A 25,803-nucleotide genomic window follows, 5' to 3' on the forward strand; every position below is an offset into this window, starting at 1 on the left:
AGTATGCATACAGAATAAGATTGCGTCCCAAATGGCACCCTATTCTCTACATAGTGCACTTCATTTGACTAGAGCCCTAACGGACCTGGTCAAAAGTAGTGAACTATAGGAATAGGGTGCCATTTGGGATGCTAGATAAATATACAATGATTGAAATGATGGAAAATCTCTATTATCTGAATGGGGTGAACAAATCACTTGTATGTAAATGAGCATCAAGAGAAACCTGACTTAAACTTGATGGTTATTGTTGCTACAACAATAACCTCTCTCTACCTGTCCGTCTCTCGATCGCTCTATTTGTTCTCCTCCACTATAATGCTAAAACTCTCCTGAATGACACATCAGTGGTTTGGATGTCCCCCTGTACCGCTTCACTACCCCCCCCCCCCCTCACTCAACCCCTCTCTCCCCCTCCCTCACTCAACCCCTCTCTCCCCCTCCCTCACACACCCCGTCTCCCCCTCAGAGAGGAAACAAAATAATCCTCCACAACAACTACTGCATTTCTCAGTTCTCTCTCTCTGTCTCTGTCTCTCTCTCTGTCTCTCTCTCTCTCTCTCTCTCTCTCTCTCTCTCTCTCTCTGTCTCTGTCTCTGTCTCTCTCTTCCTCTTCCTCTTCCTGATTTGCATGACTTGCTCCTCCATTGTTCCATTGTTGGATAAAGTGCTTCTTCAAGTTCTCTGGATTAGCATCAGCTCTCCACCAATCCTGTAGTGACTTCTGCCTGCCTGTGTGTGTTTGTGTGGTAAGATGCCATGCCTGTGTGTATGTTTGTGTGTGTGTGGTAAGATGGCATGCCTGCGTGTATGTGTGTGTGTGTTTGTGTGGTAAGATGGCATGCCTGCGTGTGTGTGTGTGTGTGGTAAGATGGCATGCCTGCGTGTATGTGTGTGTGTGTGTGTGGTAAGATGGCATGCATGCGTGTCTGTGCTGGGCCACGTGTGTGTTCTGGGAGTGTGTATCAGAGAGAGCTTCTGCAGCAGTTTCTTTTTCCAAATTCCTCATTACTACCTCTTAGGCATAGTAATTACTGTGTGACGCAGGCCCCTGCAAGCCCCCTGTGTAAACACAACCAGTACGGCTGACTAGCACTACCAGAGAAGGCAATTAAAACACATTCATCTCCATTACTTTTCACTTGGGGACACATTTGCAGAAAAGCGGAGCGATTAAGGGACTTAACAGTATACTTTGAAGTATTCTACTTTTTAAGCATGTAAGATATTAGGTTTTTTATAATTAATAGATTATCTTTATGTATATATTGTATAGTATCTACATTTGTACATTTACAAAAACAAACTGTCATTGGAAAATGGTGTTTCCTCCTGCCTCTTCCCATTTTCTGGATGGAAGGCTGGCCTGCGTCCCACCGTATTCCCTATTTAGTGCACTACTTTTGACCAGGGCCCATAGAGATCTGGTCAAATGTAGGGCACTATATTGGAATAGGGTGCTATTTGCGACACAGCCTGTGTCTCTTGCGTGTGCTGTCGTCTCTCAGACTGACGCAGGTTAGTAGACACTGACCGCTAACTGACCGCTTCAGGAACATATCTTCTGCTAGAGCTCTGTTGCTGATGGCGTCATTGTCCAAGAATCAATTTGAGATCCACAGGATGTAGCCACTAGCCAACACAGATAGAGTGACAGTACATGAGATTGCCATAAACACATACAGTAAGGAGTCCAGAGAGGTGACTGCTGCAGGGAGTATCCTAAAGGTTACAGGGATGGTGGAAGTCCATGATCCATGGGAAAAATCTCATGGCAACTTCTCAACTTAGAGTGCAACTGTGTCCGTGTCTTGTTTTGGGGCTAAAGCTGGAGGATGTTGAGGATGATGAGGCCGAGTGACCAGATAAAGTGATAGTTGGTAGATGAACCCATGTACAGAACAGTATGCCGGCCTATGCTGCATTTCCCCAACAGCCGCCCCCTATCCTCTCCAGCTCTGCCGCCACTGTCCCTCCTCCCTCCTTCCTCCATGATAAGTCTCTCTCTCTTTCTCTTCTTCCTCTACTTCCTCCTACAGTGCCACGTTGAACTCTGTGACCTGGAAATCCATGTGGTCCCGCTCTTTGGTCTTGAAAGCCTCGGCGATGAGGCGCGCTGCGTCCCTGTGCTCCCGGCCCCTCAGGGAAACCCCGTTTACCTCCAGGATCACCTGACCCACTCGCAGCTGCCCGCAGTTATACGCCGAACCGCCCCTCTGAGAGACAGAGAGAGAGAGAGAGAGAGCAAGACCTAGAACATTTATTTGTGATAAAGAGAGCACAAACAGACGACAAACACTTGTTGGCGCATTGCCACCGTTACGATTGCTAACGAACCAGGAAGCAAAAGGACCTTTGTGATCTCATCTCTCCCCACTGTTCCCTCAGCTCAAATAAAATAAAATTGTATTTGTCACATGCTTCGTAAACAACAGGTGTACACTAACAGTGAAATGCTTACTTACGGGTCCTTCCCAACAATGCAGAGTGAAAAATTGAATAAATAAAATTTAAAATATTATAACACAATGAATAAATACACAATGAGTAACGATAACTGGGCTATATATAGTTGAAGTCGGAAGTTTACATATACTTAGGTTGAAGTCATTAAAACTCGTTTTTCAACCACTCCACAAATGTCTTGTTAACAAACTATAGTTTTGGCAAGTCGGTTAGGACATCTACTTTGTGCATGACACAAGCAATTTTTCCAACAATTGTTTACAGACAGATTATTTCACTTATAATTCACTGTATCACAATTCCAGTGGGTCAGAAGTTTACATACACTAAGTTGACTGTGCCTTTAAACAGCTTGGAAAATTCCAGAAAATGATGTCATGGCTTTAGAAGCTTCTGATAGGCTAATTGACATCATTTGAGTCAATTGGAGGTGTACATGTGGATGTATTTCAAGGCCTACCTTCAAACTCAGTGCCTCTTTGCTTGACATCATGGGAAAATCAAAAGAAATCAGCCAAGACCTCAGAACAATTTCTGTAGACCTCCACAAGTCTGTTTCATTCTTGGGAGAAATTTCTAAACGTCTGAAGGTACCACGTTAATCTGTACAAACAATAGTACACAAGTATAAACACCATGGGACCACGCAGCCGTCGTACCGCTCAGGAAGGAGATGCGTTCTGTCTCCTACAAATGAAAGTACTTTGATGCAAAAAGTGCAAATCCCAGAACAACAGCATAAAAAAGCCAGACTACGATTTGCAATTGCACATGCGAACAAAGATCCTACTTTTTGGAGAAATGTCCTCTGGTCTGATGAAACAAAAATAGAACTGTTTGGCCATAATGACCATCATTATGTTTGGAGGAAAAAGGTGGTCGCTTGCAAGCCGAAGAACACCATCCCAACCGTGAAGCACGGAGGTGGCAGCATCATGCTGTGGGGGTGCTTTGCTGCAGGAGAGACTGGTGCACTTCACAAAATATATGGCATCATGAGGAAGGGAAATTATGTGGATATATTGAAGCACCATCTCAAGACATCAGTCAGGAAGTTAAAGCTTGGTCGCAAATGGGTCTTCCAAATGGACAATGACCCCAAGCATACTTTCAAAGTTGTGGCAAAATGGCTTAAGGACAACAAAGTCAAGGTATTGGAGTGGCCGTCACAAAGCCCTGACCTCAATCCTATAGAACATTTGTGGGCAGAACTGAAAAAGCATGTGCGAGCAAGGAGGCCTACAAACCTGACTCAGTTACACCAGCTCTGTCAGGAGGAATGGGCCAAAATTCACCCAACTTATTGTGGGAAGCTTGTGGAAGGCTACCCGAAACGTTTGACCCAAGTTAAACAATTTAAAGATAATGCTACCAAATACTAATTGAGTGTATGTAAACTTCTGACCCACTGGGAATGTGATGAAAGAAATAAAAGCTGAAATAAATAATTATCTCTACTATTGTTCTGACATTTCACATTCTTAAAATAAAATTGTGCTCCTAACTGACCTAAGACTAGGAATTTATACTAGTATTAAATGTCAGGAATTGTGAAAAACTGAGTTTAAATGTATTTGGGTAAGGTGTATGTAAACTTCCGACTTCAACTGTACACAGGGTACCAGTACCGAGTCGATGTGCAGGGGTACGAGGTAATTGAGGTAGATATATACATATAGGTAGGGGTAAAGTGACAAGGCAACAGGATAGATAATAAACAGTAGCAGAAGCGTATGTGATGAGTCAAAAGAGTTGGTGCAAAAAGGGTCAATGCAGATAGTCCAGGTAGCTATTTGGCTAACTATTTAGCAGTCTTATGGCTGAGGGGTAGAAGCTGTTCAGGGTCCTGTTGGTTCCAGACTTGGTGCATCGGTACCGCTTGCCGTGCGGTAGCAGAGAGAACAGTCTATGACTTGGGTGGCAATAATTTGGGTCTTCCTCTGACACCGCCTGGTATAGAGGTCCTGCATGGCGGGGAGCTCGGCCCCAGTGATGTACTGGGCCGTAAACACTTGCCATACCAATCGTGATGCAGCCAGTTAAGATAAATATAAATAATAATATGCCATTTAGCAGACGCTTTTATCCAAAGCGACTTACAGTCATGCGTGCATACATTTTTCGAACCCACTACCTTGGCGTTACAAGCGCCGTGCTCTACCAGATGAGCTACAGAGGACCACAAGATGCTCTCAATGGTGCGGTTGTATAACATTTTGAGGATCTGAGGGCCCATGTCAAATCTTTTCAGCCTCCTGAGGGGGAAGAGGCGATGTCGTGCTTTCTTCACAACTGTTAATTCCTTAGTGATGTGGACACAGATGAACTTGAAGCTCTCGACCCGCTCCACTACAGCCCTGTCCTGTAGTCCGCGATCAGCTCCTTTTTATTACTGACATTAAGGGAGAGGTCGTTGTCCTGGCACTACACTGACCTCATTACCTGCAGTTAGAGGGGTTTGAAATGCTGCTCAGCCTGCAGTGGAGCACAGCATTATCAGCATAATTATCACTATCAGTTTTGTTATTTAGAGCATTATCAGTTCTCTTATTTACTGAGCCGGCCACAATTACCCCCAGCCACTGGAGCGACATGGAGATGGCTGTGATCATAGCCACAAGAAGTAGGGGTGCTGAGTGTGCTGCAGCACCCCCTGAAAAATCGAAATAAATATATATTTTTTATATAAATATATATTTTTTCTCAAAAGTACTGCACTGGGCCTTTACTAGTACTGTATTAGCTGACCGATATATCTGTCTGTAGCGCAGGCAAGTTATTCTTATTTTTCAACATTTTATTTTTTCACAAAAGTCATGCACTGGGCCTTTACTAGTCCTGTATTAGTGGAACGATACAGCTGTCTGTAGCGCGGGCAAAAAAACTTTTTTTCACCCCCACATATCTTCCCGCGGCTATGGCTGTGATAGGGACTGCAGCAGCAGTAGCTCATGGAGTGTGATAGAGAGTGATGGTGATAGTGTCCACAGCGGTGGCATTTGGAACGTTCACAACATCATGGACTGTGATGACCTGAGAGACTAAAGCTTCTACAAGAGTAAAACCAAAGATACTGGTAACTAACCCAAGATATATAATGTATTTGTGTATTAGTGTGAATATCGTGTGAGTAAGTAATCATTCAGGAATGTTGCTAGGGTATGATGTGACCTGTACTCTGGTTACAATGATTGATATGGCTTGTAGCGCTGAGCCAGAGACATAGGGCTCTACTTGAACAAACCTAACGCAGTGGTAAATCTAAGCACAGGCGGTAACGTTATAGGTTCAGGGTCGTGTCAGAAATATTTTCACTATCACAATTATCAGCGCACTTGCTGGCGTTGCTGCGAAAGGGCAGGGTTTTGATTAATTAACAAGTTGTGGGTGTGTGGAGGCTTGGCCTCTCACTGGCCAATCAGAACATGCTCCATGGCAAAATATGTGGTTGCATCAAGTTGTGTATTTACGGTCTTTTATGTATTGCCTTGGAATCAACTCCAATTCCAATGTTAGTCCGTTATAGTTTGGTAAATGGCTTACAGAAACATAATAACAAAATGTAGACCTGTCTTTGCTAAATTCGTTAACCCATTTGCAGTCCACATTGTTCTAACTAATTGTATGGCTTCAATAGCATACACACTGATATAGGGGCTAGGTCTATTGTAAATTGTATTATGGCTGAACATGGACATGCAAAACATTGTCAATAAGCAAGATTAAATTAATTATTGAAAAGGCCTAAAAATAGAACTAATAATTCTAATCAAATTGTAAACAAAACGAAACAACAACTTGTTTTAAATAGGCTATGTCATACTTACTGCCACCATCATTTCCCCCTTTGGGCATATAATATTAAAACAACGCAGACTATTTAGGGTTTTACGCACATCCAAACTTTTCACAGTAGCTGGATAAAGATCCAATATACATAGAAAGGGAGAATGTCCACTCACCATTATACTGCTCCCAAATAGGCCTATGTTTTATGAGCTGATATACAGTGCATTCGGAAAGTATTCAGACCCCTTGACTTTTTCCACATTTTGTTACGTTACAGCCTTATTCTAAAATTGATTAAATTGTTTTTTTTTTCTCTCATCAATCTACACACAATACCCCATAATGACAAAGCAAAAACAGGTTTGTAGAAATGTTTGCTAATTAAAAAAAAAAAAATATATATATATATATATGTATATATATATTTACTTAAGTATTCAGACCCTTTACTCAGTACTTTGTTGAAGCACCTTTGGCAGCCTCTAGTCCTCTTGGGTATGATGCTACAAGCTTAGCACACCTGTATTTGGGGAGTTTCTCCCATTCTTCTCTGCAGATCCTCTCAAGCTCTGTCAGGTTGGATGGGGAGCGTTGCTGCACAGCTATTTTCAGGTCTCTCCAGAGATGTTTGATCGGGTTCAAGTCCGGGCTCTGGCTGGGCCACTCAAGGACATTCAGAGACTTGTCCCGAAGCCACTCCTGCGTTGTCTTGGCTGTGTGCTTAGGGTCGTTGTCCTGTTGGAAGCTGAACCTTCACCCCAGTCTGAGGTCCTGAGCACTCTGGAGCAGGTTTTCATCAAGGATCTCTCTGTACTTTTCTCCGTTAATCTTTTCCTCGATCCTGACTACTCTCCCAGTCCCTGCTGCTGAAAAACATCCCCACAGCATGATGCTGCCACCACCATGCTTCACCGTAGGGATGGTGCCAGGTTTCCTCCAGATGTGACGCTTAGCATTCAGGCGAAAGAGTTCAATCTTGGTTTCATCAGACCAGAGAATCTTGTTTCTCATAGTCTGAGAGTCTTTAGGTGCCTTTTGGCAAACTCCAAGCGGGCTGTCATGTGCCTTTTACTGAGGAGTGGCTTCCGTCTGGTCACTCTACCATAAAGGCCTGATTGGTGGAGTGCTGCATAGATGGTTGTCCTTCTGGAAGTTTCTCCCATCTCCACAGAGGAACTCTAGAGCTCTGTCAGAGTGACCATCAGGTTCTTGGTCACCTCCCTGACCAAGGCCCTTCTCCCCCGATTGCTCAGTTTGGCTGGGCGGCCAGCTCTAGGAAGAGTCTTGGTGGTTCCAAACTTCTTCCATTTAAGAATGATGGAGGCTACTATGTTCTTGGGGACCTTCAATGCTGCAGACATTTTTTGGTACCCTTCCCCAGATCTGTGCCTCAACACAATCCTGTCTTGGAGCTCTACGGACTATTCCTTCGACCTCATGGCTTGTTTTTTTCTCTGATATGCACTGTCAACTGTGGGACCTTATATAGACAGGTGTGTGCCTTTCCAAATCATGTCCAATCAATTGAATTTACCACAGGTGGACTCCAATCAAGTTGTGGAAACATCTCAAGGATGATCAATGGAAACAGGATGCATCTGAGCTCAATTTCGAGTCTCATAGCAAATGGTCTGAAAAAACAGTTTTCGCTTTGTCATTATGGGGTATTGTGTGTAGATTACTGAGAATTTGTATTTATTTAATCCATTTTAGAATAAGACTGTAACGTAACAAAATGTGTAAAAAGTCAAGGGGTCTGAGTACTTTCCGAATGCACTGTAAGACAGCTATTAGAGGTACAGTGGAACGTACAGTGGAACGGGAGATGTTGTGATTGGGCCAGGACCATCCAACCCCCCAACCAATTAGGATGCTGACGAGTCCCTATCCCCTGTGACTGATTGGGGACACTGTGATGTCATGGCAGGGGTACGTGGCAACGCTACATTGATATGAAAATCAACCTGGTTGGCGAGGGTGCTCGGATACCTTGTCCGTCTCTCCTAAGATAGCGGAAAGAGAAAACAGATGAATAAAGAGGAAAGGGGATGAGACATAAGAGAGAAAGGCGCGTATCTCATGGCTCATGCCTTTTGTCTGTGCATTTCCAGCCGTTGATGAGGAGCGCTATGGCAATGGAATTAAAACCTCTCATGCCTGTCTGTCATTCGCTCGCTTGCCTCCCTCTCTCTCTCTTCCTCCCCTACCTCCCCTTCTCTGCACCCTTTCTCAGTCGAATCCCCTTTATTGTTAACCCAGTGTACCATCTTCTCTTCCATCTCTCTCTGTATATCTCTCTCCCCTCCCTCCCTCGTTCCCTCTCTCCCTCTCCGCCTTACTCTCTTTGATTTTGAATATGCTGATTTCCCAGCCAGTGCCTTTGTCGCTCCCCTCGCAATCAGCGGCTCTATTATTTTTTATTAGTCTCTCACCAAAGCATCTTTTGAGCGGGGGGCTTTCAGTGGTTCTCTGAACTCCACAGTACAGCACAGCTCCCTCCCCATCCCTCCTCTCTCCTCACTCTTTAGGCTAATCAAAAGAGACACAGACAGACCTGAGCAGAGCAGAGCTACAGCAAGGTACGGTGTTATTACCCTCAGTTCTTACTTAGATGTGGCCTTCAGCCAAAGTGACAACCCCTTTATTTCACATAACAGTCACTGCTCTCAGTGGATGTACTCTTTCAGGTAAAGGGAGAGAACATGGTCAACTCTTATCCTCTTGATTAAACAAATGAAAGGGTGCTTGGAACCCCCAAAAACATTTTTGATGTACTCTTACAGTTAGACATTCATGTCAAGCACCTGGCAAGGGTAAAAGGCGATATTTACCTGAGCTGGACTTGAACTAGCCACCCTCTAGTAGTACACCCACGGACATCTTACCTTAGTCACGACATCACAGGGTTGATCTTTGACCCTGTTGCTATGGCTACTGTAATATTTAAGTGTAAACCCCTCCCTCTTTGCAGTGGTTTTTCACAAGCATACCATTAAAACACGGAACATGCCGCATTTATAATTGCCTGGCATTGTCTCACTGTCTCAGGCCCTCTGAGCGTCAGAGCCCTGTGATGGAGTCTGCTCTAAAGGTTATAATCATCCCTGGAAAAGCTGCCAGTCCTCTGGAGTGGAGGAACAATGGCATGGCAGCCAGGTCTCTAAGTTTCTCTTCCAGTGTAAAACCACAGACTTGTCTGACAACGGCTGTGTTGTGTAGCCATGTGTGGAAGAGAAGGCGGCACGGGCCAATGACAGCGCAGAGTTGCAGAACACAGAGTACCGTGGCTAGATCAATTCTGACAGGTGCAGATTGTCTGGCAAGCTGTCATTTCGGAGATGACTTGAAAAGGGAGAGGTGAGAGGGGTGAGGGGCATGAGGGGGTATGCTAGGCCGTTTGAGACCCACCTGTATGGTGACGATGCGTGGTAGGGGCTGGCGAGTGTTGGCACCCCCTTCGATGGCGATGCCCAGGGTGCTGGCACTCTTTGCCACCCTCACCAGTGTGGAGGTGGGCTCCAAGAGACCCAGCTGCAGAGAGAGAGAGAGAGAAGAGAGGGGGCATAATATAACTCAGCTTTTTACTCAAATATTCACCCTGGAGACCGATGTAATCTTTTCTTTTGCACCTTTGTTACCCATTGGTCCACCCATGAAGATTGGAACCAATCAACAATTTCCCCACTACCTAACCACCAATCAGCAATAACCATAAAGAGACAGCCAGAGGAAACAAGAGACCTCTAGTGCAGTATGAGATGAGATGGACAAGTGATTGAATGGATGAGAAATCATTGAAAGGACAAACATTTATCAATGAGCAAAGAAAGAAAAACTATATATGTGCATAAAGAAAGAATAAAACAGAAAGAAATCACAGTTAGGATTGAGAACAAGCTTCAAGACAGAGTGAGCAGTGACAGAGGACAACCCAGCTCTGTTTGTCTGTTTCTCTTCTTGTCATCCCTCACTTTCAGCTCCATCTATCCATTCATCCACCCATCCATCCATTTGTCCCTCCATACATCTCCCTCTTTTCTCTTTCTGTGTCGTCTTTCTCCCCGCTGGTGTGTCCTCCTCACCGGTTTGGCGGTGCTGTCCCCTCCTGCCCCCTGGGGGTCTCGTAGGGAGCGTGTGCGGGGACTGCTTTCCTTGCTGAGATGTCCCGACTCGCCAATGTCCACCCCGCTGTCCTCGCTCAGTGTCTGTCCACTGTCTGACAGCTGGGACAGGGTGGCACCTTGGAGGGGATGGGTGCAGGAGGTTAGAGACTGGCACAGGGACACACTCAGGTAGAAATATATATACCCATGATTACACATAAACATGCACTTCCTCTTATTTGTGCAACCAATCCTTTGCGTCCAAATCTGTTCTCATGGTTTTCGGAGTCCAACTCCAGCTTTTCCTCCAACCTACCCCCTCCAGTAATCTCGGCTGTCCTCCATGCCTCTTACCTCGTGCCTGGGGCATAAACCGCAACTCGTTGACGTCAGACTCTGCATTGGGCCTGTGGACCTCCACCATGACAAAGTGCTGTTTGTTGGAGCCAGGGGAGGCCTTGTCCGGGCTGTGGGGAAGGGGAGGGGGTGTGGATGGAGCAGGGAGCGGAGGGGGAGGGGGTAGAGATGGGGAGGGGGTGGCAGGTTTGGTGGTCCTAGTAGGGGACTGGACTCTAGGGAAGGGGCCTATGGGGTGCTTGTCGACCATGGAGAGCTTGGCAGTTGCCATCTCCTTCTTATGAGGGACGAAGGGGTCCCTCTTATGGGGGACGGAGGGGTCCCTCTTATGGGGGACAGAGGAATTATTTTTTGGGGGGACCTTGGGTGAGGCTGGGGGCCCTTGGTCCCCCAACTGGTCCTTGGGTGGGTTAAGGGAGGGGGCGGTGAAGTAGAGTCTAGAATAGGAGGATTCGGAGGAAGGGCGTTTTTTGACCTGGTCTCGTCTGCTGGGGAGCCTCTGCAGCCCTGGAGGGGGTGGGGGTTTGAAGGTGGGGGGAGATTCGGACATGGAGTGCACCTCATCCTAAGGTAAGAGGAGAACAAACAGATCACATTCCTTTCATCCCACAAAACACTCATATACTACAGCACATCTCTGGAATCTCATAATTCCACACACACACACTACCAATTGTCACGCCTCAGAATTCAACACAACTCAAGGCCAGGATTCAGTTGAGCCCCACAACTAAACATGGTCTCTGTATAACCTCAGGTTACACCTTCCCAATCCGCTGTGTCCCCGGCAACAAGCTCTCCCCTCCAACCAAAACCAACGGAGAAATTAACAATGAAAACAGCAACATGAGCGGGGAGAGAATGAATGAAGTGATTCATGGTAAAAAAAAGGCAAGAGAAAGCAATCAAAACCAACACAAATATGTTCTGGCTGAATGGAGTTGAGGTGTTTTTAAGACTCTTCAGGTCTTTGCTTTCTGTGTCCCACATTACAGCCTCCTGTCGACATTGGTTACCGTTGCTCTGGTAACCGTGGTAGGTATCCTTCTGAGTTGTTTGTGTTTGTGTGTTTCTGATTATAGCTTTTACCTCAGGTGTCAGACAGAGAGCAAGTTCCTCCTTAGTAACAGACTCCTCCATAGGAAAGAAAGAAATAAGGGATGAAGGCTATAAGAGTTCAAACTGCATATCTGTTGTTTCCTCTTCTTCTCGCACTTTTATTTCCAGCCTTGTTGTTTTTCCCTCTCCGTCCATCCCTCCCTCCCTCCAACCTCTGCTCTGTCCATCTTTATGAGGTTGTGGTTCTGAGTCTGACTGCGGGGCTCACCAGAGAGACGTCAGGCAGTGCATCCAGACTCTCCTGAGACTCCTCCCCATTACTCTCCACCATACTGTCATTCTGAGAGAGAGAGAAAGAGAGAGAGAGAGAGAGAGAGAGAGAGAGGGGAGGGAGGGAGGGAGAAAGAGGGGGGAGAGAGAGACGAGGGGAGAAAGAGAAGAGAGAAATGGGGGGAGAGAGAGAAAGCAGAGAGAAAGAAGTGAGAGAGAGACAGCGAGAGAGAGGGAGGTTATGTGAACAGCTGCTTATTTATCCCAAAGCAAATGTTGAGTCCAAATTGTATTTCGTAGGAGTTGTTTCATCTCTCAGAGGAAGGAAAAAGAACTCAATATCATTCTAAATCTACCAATCATTCTAAATCAATTTAAATCTACCTTCTAATCTCAACGTTTGGAATGCAATACTACAGGTGGGTACTCGTCACACACACACTAATATTTCATTATTTGCATTGTCTCTATGCACACTCACAGGGCTCCACACTCACACACACTTCACTGTCACTCCAACACACACACAAGCACTCACTCTATCATTTTCTCACTCACACATAATATGCACATACATTTATACTGACTCTACACACCCACTCACATGCAAGCTGCTGCTACTCTGTTTATCTTATATCCTGTTGCCAGTCATCTTACCCTCATACATATCTACCTCTATCACTCCAGTATCCCTGCACATGTAAATATGGTATTGGAACTGACTTTTTAAATATTTCCTGAATATAGTATGCTTACTTACTTACTTTATTGTGTATTTCATATTTCTTATTCTTATTTCTCGTGTTTTATTTTCTAGAAATACATTGCTATTGATTATTGCCTGCGTCCGTAACGGGTCCGCGGTCAAACGACCACCCCTCATCACTGTCAAACGCTCCCTAAAACACTTTAGCGAGGAGGCCTTCCTAATTGACCTGGCCCAGGTATCCTGGATGGATATAGATCTCATTCCGTCAGTAGAGGATGCCTGGTTGTTCCTTAAAAGTAATTTCCTCTCAATCTTAAATAAACATGCCCCATTCAAAAAATACAGAACTAAGAACCGATATAGCCCCTGGTTCTCCTCAGACTTGACTGCCCTTGACCAGCACAAAAACATCCTGTGGCGTACAGCATTAGCATCAAATAGCCCCCGCGATATGCAACTTTTCAGGGAAGTTAGGAACCAATATACACAAGCAGTCAGGAAAGCAAAGGCTAACTTTTTCAAACAGAAATTTGCTTCCTGTAGCACTAACTCCAAAAAGTTTTGGGACACTGTAAAGTCCATGGAGAATAAGAGCACTTCCTCCCAGCTGCCCACTGCACTGAGGCTAGGAAACACTATCACCACCGATAAATCTACAATAATCGAGAATTTCAACAAGCATTTTGCTACAGCTGGCCATGCTTTCCATCTGGCTACCACTAACCCGGCCACCAACTCTGCACCCTCTGCTGCAACTTGCCCATGCCCCCCCCCGCTTCTCCTTCACACAAATTCAGACAGCTGATGTTTTGAAAGCGCTGCAAAATCTGGACCCCTACAAATCAGCTGGGCTAGACAATCTGGACCCTTTCTTTCTAAAACTAGCCGCCGAAATTGTCGCAACCCCTATTACTAGTCTGTTCAACCTCTCTTTCATAACGTCTGAGATCCCCAGAGATTGGAAAGCTGCCGCGGTCATCCCCCTCTTCAAAGGGGGTGACACTCTAGATCCAAACTGCTACAGACCTATATCCATCCTGCCCTGCCTTTCGAAAGTATTCGAAAGCCAAGTTAACAAACAGATCATCGACCATTTCGAATACCACCGTACCTTCTCCGCTATGCAATCCGGTTTCCGAGCTGGTCACGGGTGCACTTCAGCCACGCTCAAGGTCCTAAACGATATTATAACCGCGATTGATAATAGACAGTACTGTGCAGTCGTCTTCATCGACCTGGCCAAGGCTTTCGACTCTGTCAGCCACCGCATTCTTATTGGCAGACTAAATAGCCTTGGTTTCTCAAATGACTGCCTCGCCTGGTTCACCAACTACTTCTCAGATAGAGTTCAGTGTGTCAAATCGGAGGGCCTGTTGTCTGGACCTATGGCAGTCTCTATGGGGGTGCCACAGGGTTCAATTCTTGGGCCGACACTTTTCTCCGTGTATATCAATGATGTCGCTCTTGCTGCTGGTGACTCTCAGATCCACCTCTACGCAGACGACACCATTTTGTATACATCTGGCCCTTCATTGGACACTGTGTTAACAAACCTCCAAACGAGCTTCAATGCCATACAACAATCCTTCAGTAGCCTTCAACTGCTCTTAAACACTAGTAAAACTAAATGCATGCTTTTCAATCGAACGCTGCTAGCACCCGCCCACCCGACTAGAATCACCACTCTCGACGGGTCGGACCTAGAGTATGTGGACAACTACAAATATCTAGGTGTCTGGTTAGACTGTAAACTCAACTTCCAGACTCACATAAAGAATCTCCAATCCAAAGTTAAATCTAGAATCGGCTTCCTATTTCGCAACAAAGCCTCCTTCACTCATGCTGCCAAACATGCCCTCGTAAAACTGACTATCCTACCGATCCTTGACTTCGGCGATGTCATTTACAAAATAGCCTCCAACACTCTACTCAGCAAATTGGATGTAGTCTATCACAGTGCCATCCGTTTTGTCTCCAAAGCCCCATACACTACCCACCACTGTGACCTGTACGCTCTTGTTGGCTGGTCCTCACTACATGTCCGTCGTCAAACCCACTGGCTCCAGGCCATCTATAAATCACTGCTAGGCAAATCCCCGCCTTATCTTAGCTCATTGGTCACCATAGCAGCACCCACCCGTAGTCTGCGCTCCAGCAGGTATATCTCACTGGTCATTCCCAAAGTCAACACCTCCTTTGGCCGCCATTCCTTCCAGTTCTCTGCTGCCAATGACTGGAACGAATTGCAAAAATCTCTGAAGCTGGAGACTCTTATCTCCCTCAATAACTTTAAGCATCAGTTGTCAGAGCACCTTACCGATCACTGCACCTGTACACAGCCCATCTGAAATTAGCCCACCCAACTACCTCATCCCTATATTGTTATTTATTTTGCTCTTTTGCACCCCAGTATCTCTATTTGCACATAATCTCTTGCACATCTAGCATTCCAGTGTTAATACTATTGTAATTATTCTGCACTATAGCCTATTTATTGCCTTACCTCCATAACTTGCTACATTTGCACACACTGTATATATATTTTCTGTTGTATTTCTGACTTTATGTTTTTTTTACCCCATATGTAACTCTGTGTTGTTTTTATTGCACTACTTTGCTTTATCTTGGCCAGGTCGCAGTTGTAAATGAGAACCTGTTCTCAACTGGCTTACCTGGTTAAATAAAGGTGAAATAAAAATAAATAAAAAATTGCATTGTTGGGTTTTGAGTTTGCAAGAAAGGCATTTCACTATACTTGTGCATTTTACATTAAAACTTGAAACTTGAACACACACATACACACACCTCTAGATCTCTATATTACACCTTTCAATCTCAAAGTTTGGAATGCAATAGTACAGTGGGTACTCAGCACTCACACAAGGCACACATCCAAGAGCACAAACACACAGACAGAAACCCACGATATCTGCATGGTGCAGGATAAACTGTTGTTCACTGTTAATTGTTTAGTGAGTTCAGAGCAGCAATCCCCTTCATTAAACTCTGCCTGTACCAAAACAAAAGCCCCATCAATTCAGCCTAATTAAACGCTCACTGCCGGCACGGGGAGTACTTACCAGCAATTAATTTACTGCAATACAGGGGCGCAACTTTCACTGGGGACAGGGGGGACATGACCCCCCCCCCACACACATTCTAAAATTGCATTTTGTCCCCCCTGGTTTTATCATTGCACTGTGATACTAAAAGGAGCATCAGTGTGCTTTAGGACCATGCGGACGCCTCAGAGCGGTTGGGTAGGCTGTTTGGCAATTTCAGCCAGCTGGATTTAGGACCACGTGGACACCACAGAGCGTGCGGACAGGTACGGTGCTGCTGTCTGCACCTGCTGTCTCTGTGTGTGTTGCGCTTTTTCTCAGAGTTGTAAAAGCAAGCAGAGCAGAAACTGGCTACTCTTTATTTGACTGATGTAGCTGGCAAGGTAACTGCTGTTTGACTAACAGAAAGAAAATAAATGTAATCCCAGTGCTGCGCTAGTAGTGTAACTGACATGTAATGTTAGCTACAGTAATAATTCATCCGACCTTGAATGAAGTACTATCTGAAGAGAATGAACTAGCTAGCTAGTAGCTAGCACAGCCAGTTCAGCTCTAGTCTCTAGCTATCTGTCAGGTAGCTGTCTCTAACAGCTGTTGTATGTATAAAATGTTTTGTAGCCTTTTTGTCCCGTTTCAACAGAAGTAAATTAACTTGGCTAGTTTTCATCAGTTGATGTACCATTACTATTAGAGCTAGCCAAAAGTTGGCTAACGTTAGCTATCTAGCTCAATAACTTTAGCTATTATTTTGCCTAAATCACACTAGACCTGAATGTTTTGTAGCCTTTTTGTCCCGTTTCAACAGAAGTAAATTAACTTGGCTAGTTTTCATCAGTTGATGTACCATTACTATTAGAGCTAGCCAAAAGTTGGCTAACGTTAGCTATCTAGCTCAATAACTTTAGCTATTATTTTGCCTAAATCACACTAGACCTGAATGTTTTGTAGCCTTTTTGTCCCGTTTCAACAGAAGTAAATTAACTTGGCTAGTTTTCATCAGTTGATGTACCATTACTATTAGAGCTAGCCAAAAGTTGGCTAACGTTAGCTATCTAGCTCAATAACTTTAGCTTTTATTTTTGCCTCAATCACACTAGACCTGAATCAAATGATGAAACCAGCGGCCAAACGATTGAAGACCGATATTCTGACGTTTTTTGACAGCGCAGTGTGAGTTTTTATTAGAGTCAGTATAGCAATGTAACGTTATTGATCTGTCAGTTTCCCTAGCTAATACTCTACTTTTCACACTGACATGGTATAAACAGTTATATAGGCTACACAGTCAGTACAATACTATTCTCATCATGTCTTAGCAGGATCAGATGGTGACAGGGTCAGACAGCCAGGGAAGACCAGTCTACGAAGCTCAGGTGAATTTTGCGGTATATTATAACAATCAGTGAATGGATACAAAGTTCCATCTTGAGTTGATGGGTAGGCTACAGTCTAGGATCTGGGAATAATGGTAATTTCAATGATTGAACCATTGATTGTGTTCTTGGATAATATAATGTATAAATGTACACCAAGGTAATTATTTGTCATGACTCATCTGAGCAGGATCAGATGGTGGCAGGGGTCTCAGCAGGCTCAGGCAGTCAGGGAAGACCAGTCTGTGACAGTGCTGAGGTGAACTTTTGCAGATGCAACACTTTATTCTCTCTGTGCAGCAAACACAGAAGCTTCAAAGATTTAAATTATTTTAAGGCAGTTTGACAAGCCTCAAGTTGATTTCCAAACTGTATCAAAGGTTGATAGAGGCTTTTCTTGATGGCACAAAACATGTGAAACAAAAATGTGAGGAAGACCTCGGAGACACTATTGATGATGATGAATGGATACAGATATGTTTGAATGACCATTTATGTTAATATAATCTCGGACATAAATTACTGCAGTTTAAGACCATCCATAGCACATACTATATGCCAGTGAAACTGAATATCATGCACTCAGAAATGTAATTCCTCTGCTAAAGGTGTAAAACACAAAAGGGGACATATTTGCATGTTATGATCTTGTGAAGGCTGGCTGAATTCTGTCAGAGTATGTTATTTTATCTCAGCATGTCTACATATTCTCCCTTCTCCCTGTTTTTGTTTGCTTGGAAATGTTGATGCTGGAGAATGTTTTCAGAAGAAACTGTAACTTAACAGCTAGGAAATGCATTGCCATTAATTGGAAGTTTGGTTATCCTCCCACAATGTCACAATGGATGGCAGAAATATCAAATTATGTATCACTAGATTTGATTTATTACAAGAGTAAGGGTATACTGTGCAACTTTCATAAGGTCTGGGTGCCTTATATGGAATACTGTATGACTAAAGGGGTCTGTATTGAAAACATGAGATTTCTTTAGTCTAGCAGCAAATACATGTTTTTTTTCATGGCACACGAGACACCTGTCTGATTTACGCCTGTCTCATTGGACTAATCCAATGAGGAGGCCGCAGGGATTACACGGTCTAAGAATATGGGGATTGTGGCTCAGATGCACAACGCATATCTCTCTCCAGAATGCGTTCTCTCCCACCATTTTGTGGGTATTCATTGTTTCATAACTTTATTGTGTGCATTGTGTGCTGTGTCTATCAGTTCCCCCATTACATATATCACCAATAGTAGCCTAAATTTACCGTGAATTCCCATTATTTCTAATCTGCAATGTTTGTTTGTTTACGGTGTTTTCTGTTAATGCATTCAATATATTTTTACAGTTATTTACCTTTCTCATTGTCGGATTGGACATGTGTTTTGCAGAACTCACAACCTATGCTACACTTTTGAGAAACAACATGTTTATTTCATTCCATTTATGAGTTTTGTCAATTTATTGGTCGTCTTTTGTTTGAAATGCTCCTGTCAATGTTGAGTAAGGACGCGCACCTGATTACGCATATAGTAGTAGGACTAGTCTACCTGGCTTGCACGCAAATGTAGGCCTATAAATGTGCCCATTTGGGGATGTCTGATAGTATTTCTGATTGTCTTAACTCACCATCACTAATGAGCTGTGGAGCTTCTGGAAGAAATTTTTCTTCACCTCTAACAGCAAGCAAACCAAGTATGTTTTTAGCATCAATTGAGAATGACAATAGTTCCTCAAAGTATTTGAACAATATTTCCAGCTCTCTCCTTTTCGATAACCACTCGGCATGAAAGGGAAAAATGTAATGCTCTGATCCAGTGGAAACATCATAAAATACCTGATTACTTTTTATCCCTTGCACAAATAGCCTACAGCTGTGTCTGCCCTGAGCTCACTGGCGCAGGAAACTCTGAGGACCCAGAATATTTTATACATTGTTTCAAGTTTGCTAGCGCAAGTTTCGGGCGACCCAGTTGATAGTTGATACAATGTTTCAAGTTCTTTGCAGACAGGTCAATGTGATTTATAGGATATTTCTTTTTTATCAGGATATTTGCTACCTGCAGGCTGCAATGTTTTTATGTGTTTGCTTTATGTAGCCAATTTTTACATAGTTGGCAATGGCAATAAAAGTTACTTTTAGATAGAATGTAGATTAACCACAGACAATGATTTAGAGATACAAATACTATTATAAATTAAATGAAACTGTTCCACGAAAATGTGCATATGAAAATCATAACTGGCATGCAGATTGTTAGAAATGGTAAGATAAGGTGGCACTCCAAATAAAAAAGGTATTTTTTTTGGGGGGGGCGTGGACAGCCCTAGTAGAAATGCAGGAAATGAGCTTTAAATGGCCAAAAACATTCTGAGGGAGGACCCCCAGACCCATCACCAGGTTATGTCCCCCCCACTTCTAAAACCAAAGTTGCGCCCCTGCTGCAATAGTTGTTACTTTGTACGTGTGTACTGAGAGGAAGCTGTTTATTTGTGTGTGTGTGTGAGTGTGTGTGTGCATGTGTAATCAGCTGTAAGTGTGTGTCTGTGTCTGCATATGTTTGGGTATGTGACTGTACACCAGACTGTGTCTAGTTGATAAATCCACTGTTTGTGATCCCCCACTAAAACCATCCCACCTTGCTAATCTCTCCAAAACAGCGGCAGCCGCATTCAACCGTGACTCCCAAACAACAACTATAAGCAGGGGCACAGCCCAGACCACACACACACACACACACACACACACACACACACACACACACACACACACACACACACACACACACACACACACACACACACACACACACACACACACACATACACACACACACACACAGGCCTGGTCAGACCCTCCAGGGGCCATGCAGAGACAGAGAGGTGTGAAGATCTGGCATGGTACATGGTGTACTATGGTAAGCCTGCTGCAGCTTTTCTCAACTGTCAGCTCGTTCTCTGAGTCCAGAGAGTATTGAGTATTGAGTGTGTGTGTGTTTATATGTGTTTAAGTGTGCCTCTGAGTGTGTGTGTGTTACGTGAACGTGTGTGTAGTGTTGTCCTCCTCCAGGAGGAGACACATCAATAGTGGACAGGACAGCAGCAGCTTAGTCTGGCTGTTGGTAATTACTCCTGCTGAAACAACAGCCACCACCAAGCACCAGCACACATATTAGGACAGCACACACTAGTGATGCACAGGTTGACTCATAACCCTCAGTACCCTCAGTTATATCCGCGGGGCGGATCATTTTGTGGATGAAGGGCGGGTGGGTGGGTGGCATATCATTCTTGTCCAATTTATATCTATAGGTTTTCCTTTAATTGTTTTAAGGCTATCTGCCATTATTAGTGCGTAACTGTATGCGCGCCAAATAGCCTACATGCCAATAGCCAAATGCTTTTGGGAATGGGCAGAACAAATAAGGACAAAGTTGGAGTTTAATTCAATAAGAGAAAAGCTGCAAAACTGAGAGTTGAAAATAAAGAGAAGGGAGGGCCAGAAAAGTAATGTTTGGGAAAGATTTAGTGAAGTGGTAAAAGAGGATGATAGCAGTGCTGGCTATGTTATTTGTGATTAGGGTAACCACATTTAAAATACCCAATTGTGGGACAACAGGATGATTTTGCGGAACATTTGCGGGACAATGTAGCCTACATGAATAAAAACATTTGGCATAACGTTTGGTTATGTTATGTAGAATACTAATTAATCATTATGTGATCTTCCAAGATATTGATTCAACTTTGATCTAACTTTAGCCTACTAAAGGAGCACCATTGTGATGAGTGGAGTAGCGACTCTCCTCGCGCTCCGGACCCCTGCTGTATGCTGCACCAAATTGAAGCGCACTTAGCGTACTCTTTTTGCCTCTTTCAAAAAGTTGGTGATGCAGAAACGAAAGACCACATGTGTTGCCGTTTTATGAAAATCTGGGAATATTTGGCCATGGAAACGTTTATGTTTGGTCTCAGGGAATGTAAAAACAGCTAGTAAGGGAGACTTTTAAAACGGGATTGAGTGAAGTAGCAGCAAATATGTGAATGAGCAATTAATGAGCCCCACAAGTTTGACGAAATTACCTTTCAGTCTGATAGGGCTATTTACTTACTTTTGTAGCTCTTCATCAGAAGCAGGTTTTTTTTATGTGTACTTTTTACCCCATCGCTGCAACTCCCCTACTCGGGAGAGGCGAAGGTCAAGAGCCATGCGTCCTCCGAAACACCACCCTGCCAAGTCGCACTGCTTCTTGACACACTGCTCGCTTAACCCAGAAGCCAGCCGCACCAATGTGTTGGAGGAAACACTGTACAACTGGCGACCGAAGTAAGCGTGCATGCGCCCGGCCCACCACAAGGAGTCGCTAGAGCACGATGGGACAAGGACATCCCTGCCGGCCAAACCTTCTCCTAACCCGGACTATGCTGGGCCAATTGTGCCTGGGATAGAACCCGGGTCTGTAGTGATGCCTTCAGCACTGCAATGTAGTGCTTTAGACCACTGCACCAGAAGCATGCTTTTTGTAAGTAGTTTGGCCTACTGTCCTCTTCAAATGGAGCTGGAATTTAGGCCGAAAGGATTTGAGAAATATGATTGGTTGACGATAGGCCAACGCAGTGCTTAATTTGTAAATCGGGAGGTCTGGAACACATAGTGAGCACCAGAGGGATGCATGAGAAAAAAGTGACAAACAGATTCAGATTCAGATTGTTTAATAGTCACATGTATAGGGTTGCAGGTGTGATTGCATGGTACAGTGAAACTCTTAGGCTTTGAGCTCCAACATGCAGGACTAGTGAAATAAAATAATGAAAATGGTAATAAAAACAATAGAAATAGAAATAGCACTATATACATCATAACAACTGTGGCAGTGATGAATAAATACATGTCCTTTGGAGTGGAGGCAGAGTAAATACTGTTGAGGGGGTGGGGTGGAATAAGTGAAATAAAAACAAAAAAGTAATAATATACATATTAACAACTGCAACAGTGATGAATGTTGTTGGGGTGGGGGCAGAGTAAAGTCCGTTGGGGGGGTGGGGGTGGAATGTCCATAGGGGGAGTAGTGGGTGGAGTGGGTGCAGGTAGCTGACTAGTGGTGACTATTTAGCAGCGTGATGGTCTGGGGGTACAAACTATTGGCTAGTCTTTCCGTTTTTGCCATGATGCTCCTGTACTGCCCACGTCTGAGTGATTGAAGCGGGGAGAACAGGGCATGGCTTGGGTGGCTGGGGTCCCTGATGATCTTCTTGGCCTTCCTGCGAGACCTGGTGTTGTAGGTGTCCTGTAGGGCAGGCAGTGTGCACCCAATGGTGAGTTTGGCTACATGTATCACCCTCTGAAGAACGTTGCGGTCCGCGGTGGTGGAGTTCCCGTACCAGGCTGTGATGCTCCTGTAGAACACTGTGAGGGCCCTCTGGGACAGGCCGAATTTCTTCAGCTTCCTGAGGTTAAAGAGTTGTGGTTAGACCATTTCAGCTTCTTTGAGATGTGTACGCCGAGGAATTTGAAGTTATTGACCGTCTCCACGGATGCCCCGTTGATGAGGATGGGGGCGTGTCCAGCCTGGTTCCTCCTGAAGTCCACAATCAGCTCCTTTGTTTTGCTAACGTTGATGGAGAGGTTGTTTACCTGGCACCAAGCCGTCAGAGTGCCTACCTCCTCCTTATAGGCTGTCTCGTCATTGTTGGTAATCAGGCCTACTACTGGCATGTCTTCAGCAAACTTGATGATGGAGTTGGAACTGTGTGAGGCCAGGCAGTCGTGGGTATACAGAGAATATAAGAGGGGACTGAGGCGTACCCTTGTGGGGCCCCTGTGTTGAGGATCAGTGTTGAGGAGGTAATGTTGCCTACCTTCACCACCTGGGGGTGGCCCGTCAAGAAGTCCAGGACCCAGTTGCATAGGGAGGAGTTCAGACCCAGGGCTGTGAGCGTTGTAATGAGCTTATAGGGCATTATGGTATTGAAGGCCGAGTTATAGTCGATAAACAGCATCCTCACATACAGTGCATTCGGAAAGAATTCAGACCCATTGACTTTTTACACATTTTGTTACGTTACAGCCTTATTCAAATTATATCTATTTTTTTTTTATGTCGTCATCAATCTACACACAATACCCTATAATGACAAAGCAAAAACTGGTTTTTAGAAAGTTTTTCAAATGTATTACAAATAAAAAACAGAAATACCTTATTTACATAAGTCTTCAGACCTTTTGCTATGAGACTCAAAATTGAGCTCAGGTGCATCCTGTTTCCATTGGTCACCCTTAAGATGTTTTTACAACTTCATTGGAGTCCACCTGTGGTAAATTCAATTGATTGGACATGATTTGGAAAGGCACACACCTGTCTATTTAAGGTCATACAGTTGACAGTGCATGTCAGAGAAAAAACCAAGCCATGAGGTTGAAGGAATTGTCTGTTGAGCTCCGAGACAGGATTGTGTCGAGGCAGAGATCTGGGGAAGGGTACCAAAACATTTCTGCAGCATTGAAGGTCCCCAAGAACACAGTGGCCTCCATCATTCTTAAATGGAAGAAGTTTGGAACCACCAAGACTCTTCCTAGAGCTGGCCGCCAAGCCAAACTGAGCAATCGGGGAGTAGGGCCTTGGTCAGGGAGGTGACCAAGAACCCGATGGTCAATCTGACAGAGCTCCAGAGTTCCTCTGTGGAGATGGGAGAAACTTCCAGAAGGACAACAATCTCTGCAGCACTCCACCAATCAGGCCTTTATGGTAGAGTGGCCAGATGGAAGCCACTCCTCAGTAAAAGGCACATGACGCTTAGAGTTTGCCAAAAGGCACCTAAAGACTCTCAGACCATGAGAAACAAGATTCTCTGGTCTGATAAAACCAAGATTGAACTATTTCGCCTGAATGCCAAGCGTCACGTCTGGAGGAAACCTGGCACCATCCCTACGGTGAAGCATGGTGGTGGCAGCATCATGCTGTGGGGATATTTTTCAGCGGCAGGGACTGGAAGACTAGTCAGGATCGAAGGAAAGATGAATGGCGCAAAGTACAGACAGATCCTTGATGAAAACCTGCTCCAGAGTGCTCAGGACCTCAGACTGGGGTGAAGGTTCACCTTCCAACAGGACAATGACCCTAAACACACAGCCAATACAATGCAGGAGTGGCTTTGGGACAAGTCTCTGAATGTCCTTGAGTGGCCCAGCCAGAACCCAGACTTGAACCCGATCTAACATCTCTGGAGAGACCTGAAAATAGCTGTGCAGCAACACTCCCCATCCAACCTGACAGAGCTTGAGAGGATCTGCAGAAAAGAATGGGAGAAACTCCCCAAATACAGGTGTGCCAAGCTTGTAGCGTCATACCAGTGGCGGTCAGTGCTGTTTATGATGAGGGAGGACGATTTTTTATTTTCATGAGCATGGCCTTATTTCTATTACAGCATGTTGGATGACTGTCATTCATATTCCATTCACCCAGTTCAATGTAACATCGATAGGTTTAGGCTACTACATGATACTCCAATTTTCCCTATACCCGTCATGAGGTTGCTACAACCTAGCCTATGAATTAAAGTTTACGACGTAGGTGCACACAGGTCGAGAGAAACATTTGAGATGACAGACAGTGACACATGGACAGACAGTGACACATTCAATACAGCCTTGCACACTCTTGCCTGCATCTAGCTTATCTAGGATGTAATCATTTGTCCAACAGTTGCAAACGAGAGTTTCTATTGGACAAATTCAGGTATTTTTATCCCCATTTCGTTTGCTTCTGTTTAAGAAAAGTTTTTCAACAGAATCGGTGGAATGAATACACCCCTGATCATGCATAAACAGAGTTCACTTTCATAACAGCCACGTTGTATTCATTCTAGCCTCTATGCACTCTCCTCCTCTCACCTTTTCCCTTCGTTTGTGGACACATCAGGTGTATGTGACCAGGCGAAAAAACCTTTCCAAGCCAAACCATGTCATAACCACTACACACAGCCTACATCATTGTCCCCATATTAGCTAAAGTAACGTCCTAGTCAACATAGCTAATAGAACTAATGCGTTGCATTAGTAAACCCTCTACAATCATGCAGTAACGTTACAGTGTACAGTCAGTAAGCAGTTAGACCGACGGGCCCTGGGGGCAATAAATTAATAAAACCAAAAGCTTACCTTGACTTGGAAGACTTCCAGTGTTGTGTTGGATAGTCATAGCCAGCTAGCTAACATAGCATCCCTCTGTTTGAGCCAGGTGTTTTGAGTAGGCTAAACTAGCCAGCTGCAAAAAAATGAGGAAATCTCTCTCTCTCTCTCTCTCTCTCTCTCTTGCTTCTCCTTCATTTTTGAAGAAATTAATTTGTTGAACTATTGTCTTTCTCTTTCTTTGAGTCAACTACTCACCACATTTTATGCACTACAGTGCTAGCTAGCTGTAGCTTATGCTTTCAGTCCTAGATTCATTCTCTGATCCTTTGACATGTCAGTTTATGCTGCAAGAGCTCTGATAGGTTGGAGGACGTCCTCCGGAAGTTTTCATAATTACTGTGTAAATCTATGGAAGGGGGTGAGAACCTAGAGCCTCTTAGGTTTTGCATTGAAGTCAATGTACCAAGAGGAGGATGGAAGCT

General features: G+C 44.4%; 1 protein-coding gene across 1 annotated transcript in view; it reads right to left on the reverse strand.

Moving 5' to 3' along the window:
* Nucleotides 1-582: 582 nt before the first annotated feature.
* The window catches only part of LOC311127967 (whirlin-like), a 149,022-nt gene continuing 123,801 nt past the window's right edge, over nt 583-25,803 (reverse strand). Inside the window, exons 8-12 of the mRNA XM_084159878.1 lie at nt 12,043-12,114; nt 10,713-11,280; nt 10,338-10,495; nt 9,664-9,786; nt 583-2,216 (exon numbers count right to left, since the gene is read on the reverse strand). Of these exons, the coding sequence (XP_084016004.1) occupies nt 2,034-2,216; nt 9,664-9,786; nt 10,338-10,495; nt 10,713-11,280; nt 12,043-12,114 (1,104 nt within the window). The 3' untranslated portion in view covers nt 583-2,033. The remainder of the gene's footprint in view (nt 2,217-9,663; nt 9,787-10,337; nt 10,496-10,712; nt 11,281-12,042; nt 12,115-25,803) is intronic.

The sequence above is a fragment of the Coregonus lavaretus genome, assembly GCF_964263955.1.
Source record: "Coregonus lavaretus genome assembly, chromosome: 4".
Classification (NCBI taxonomy): Eukaryota; Metazoa; Chordata; class Actinopteri; order Salmoniformes; family Salmonidae; genus Coregonus; species Coregonus lavaretus.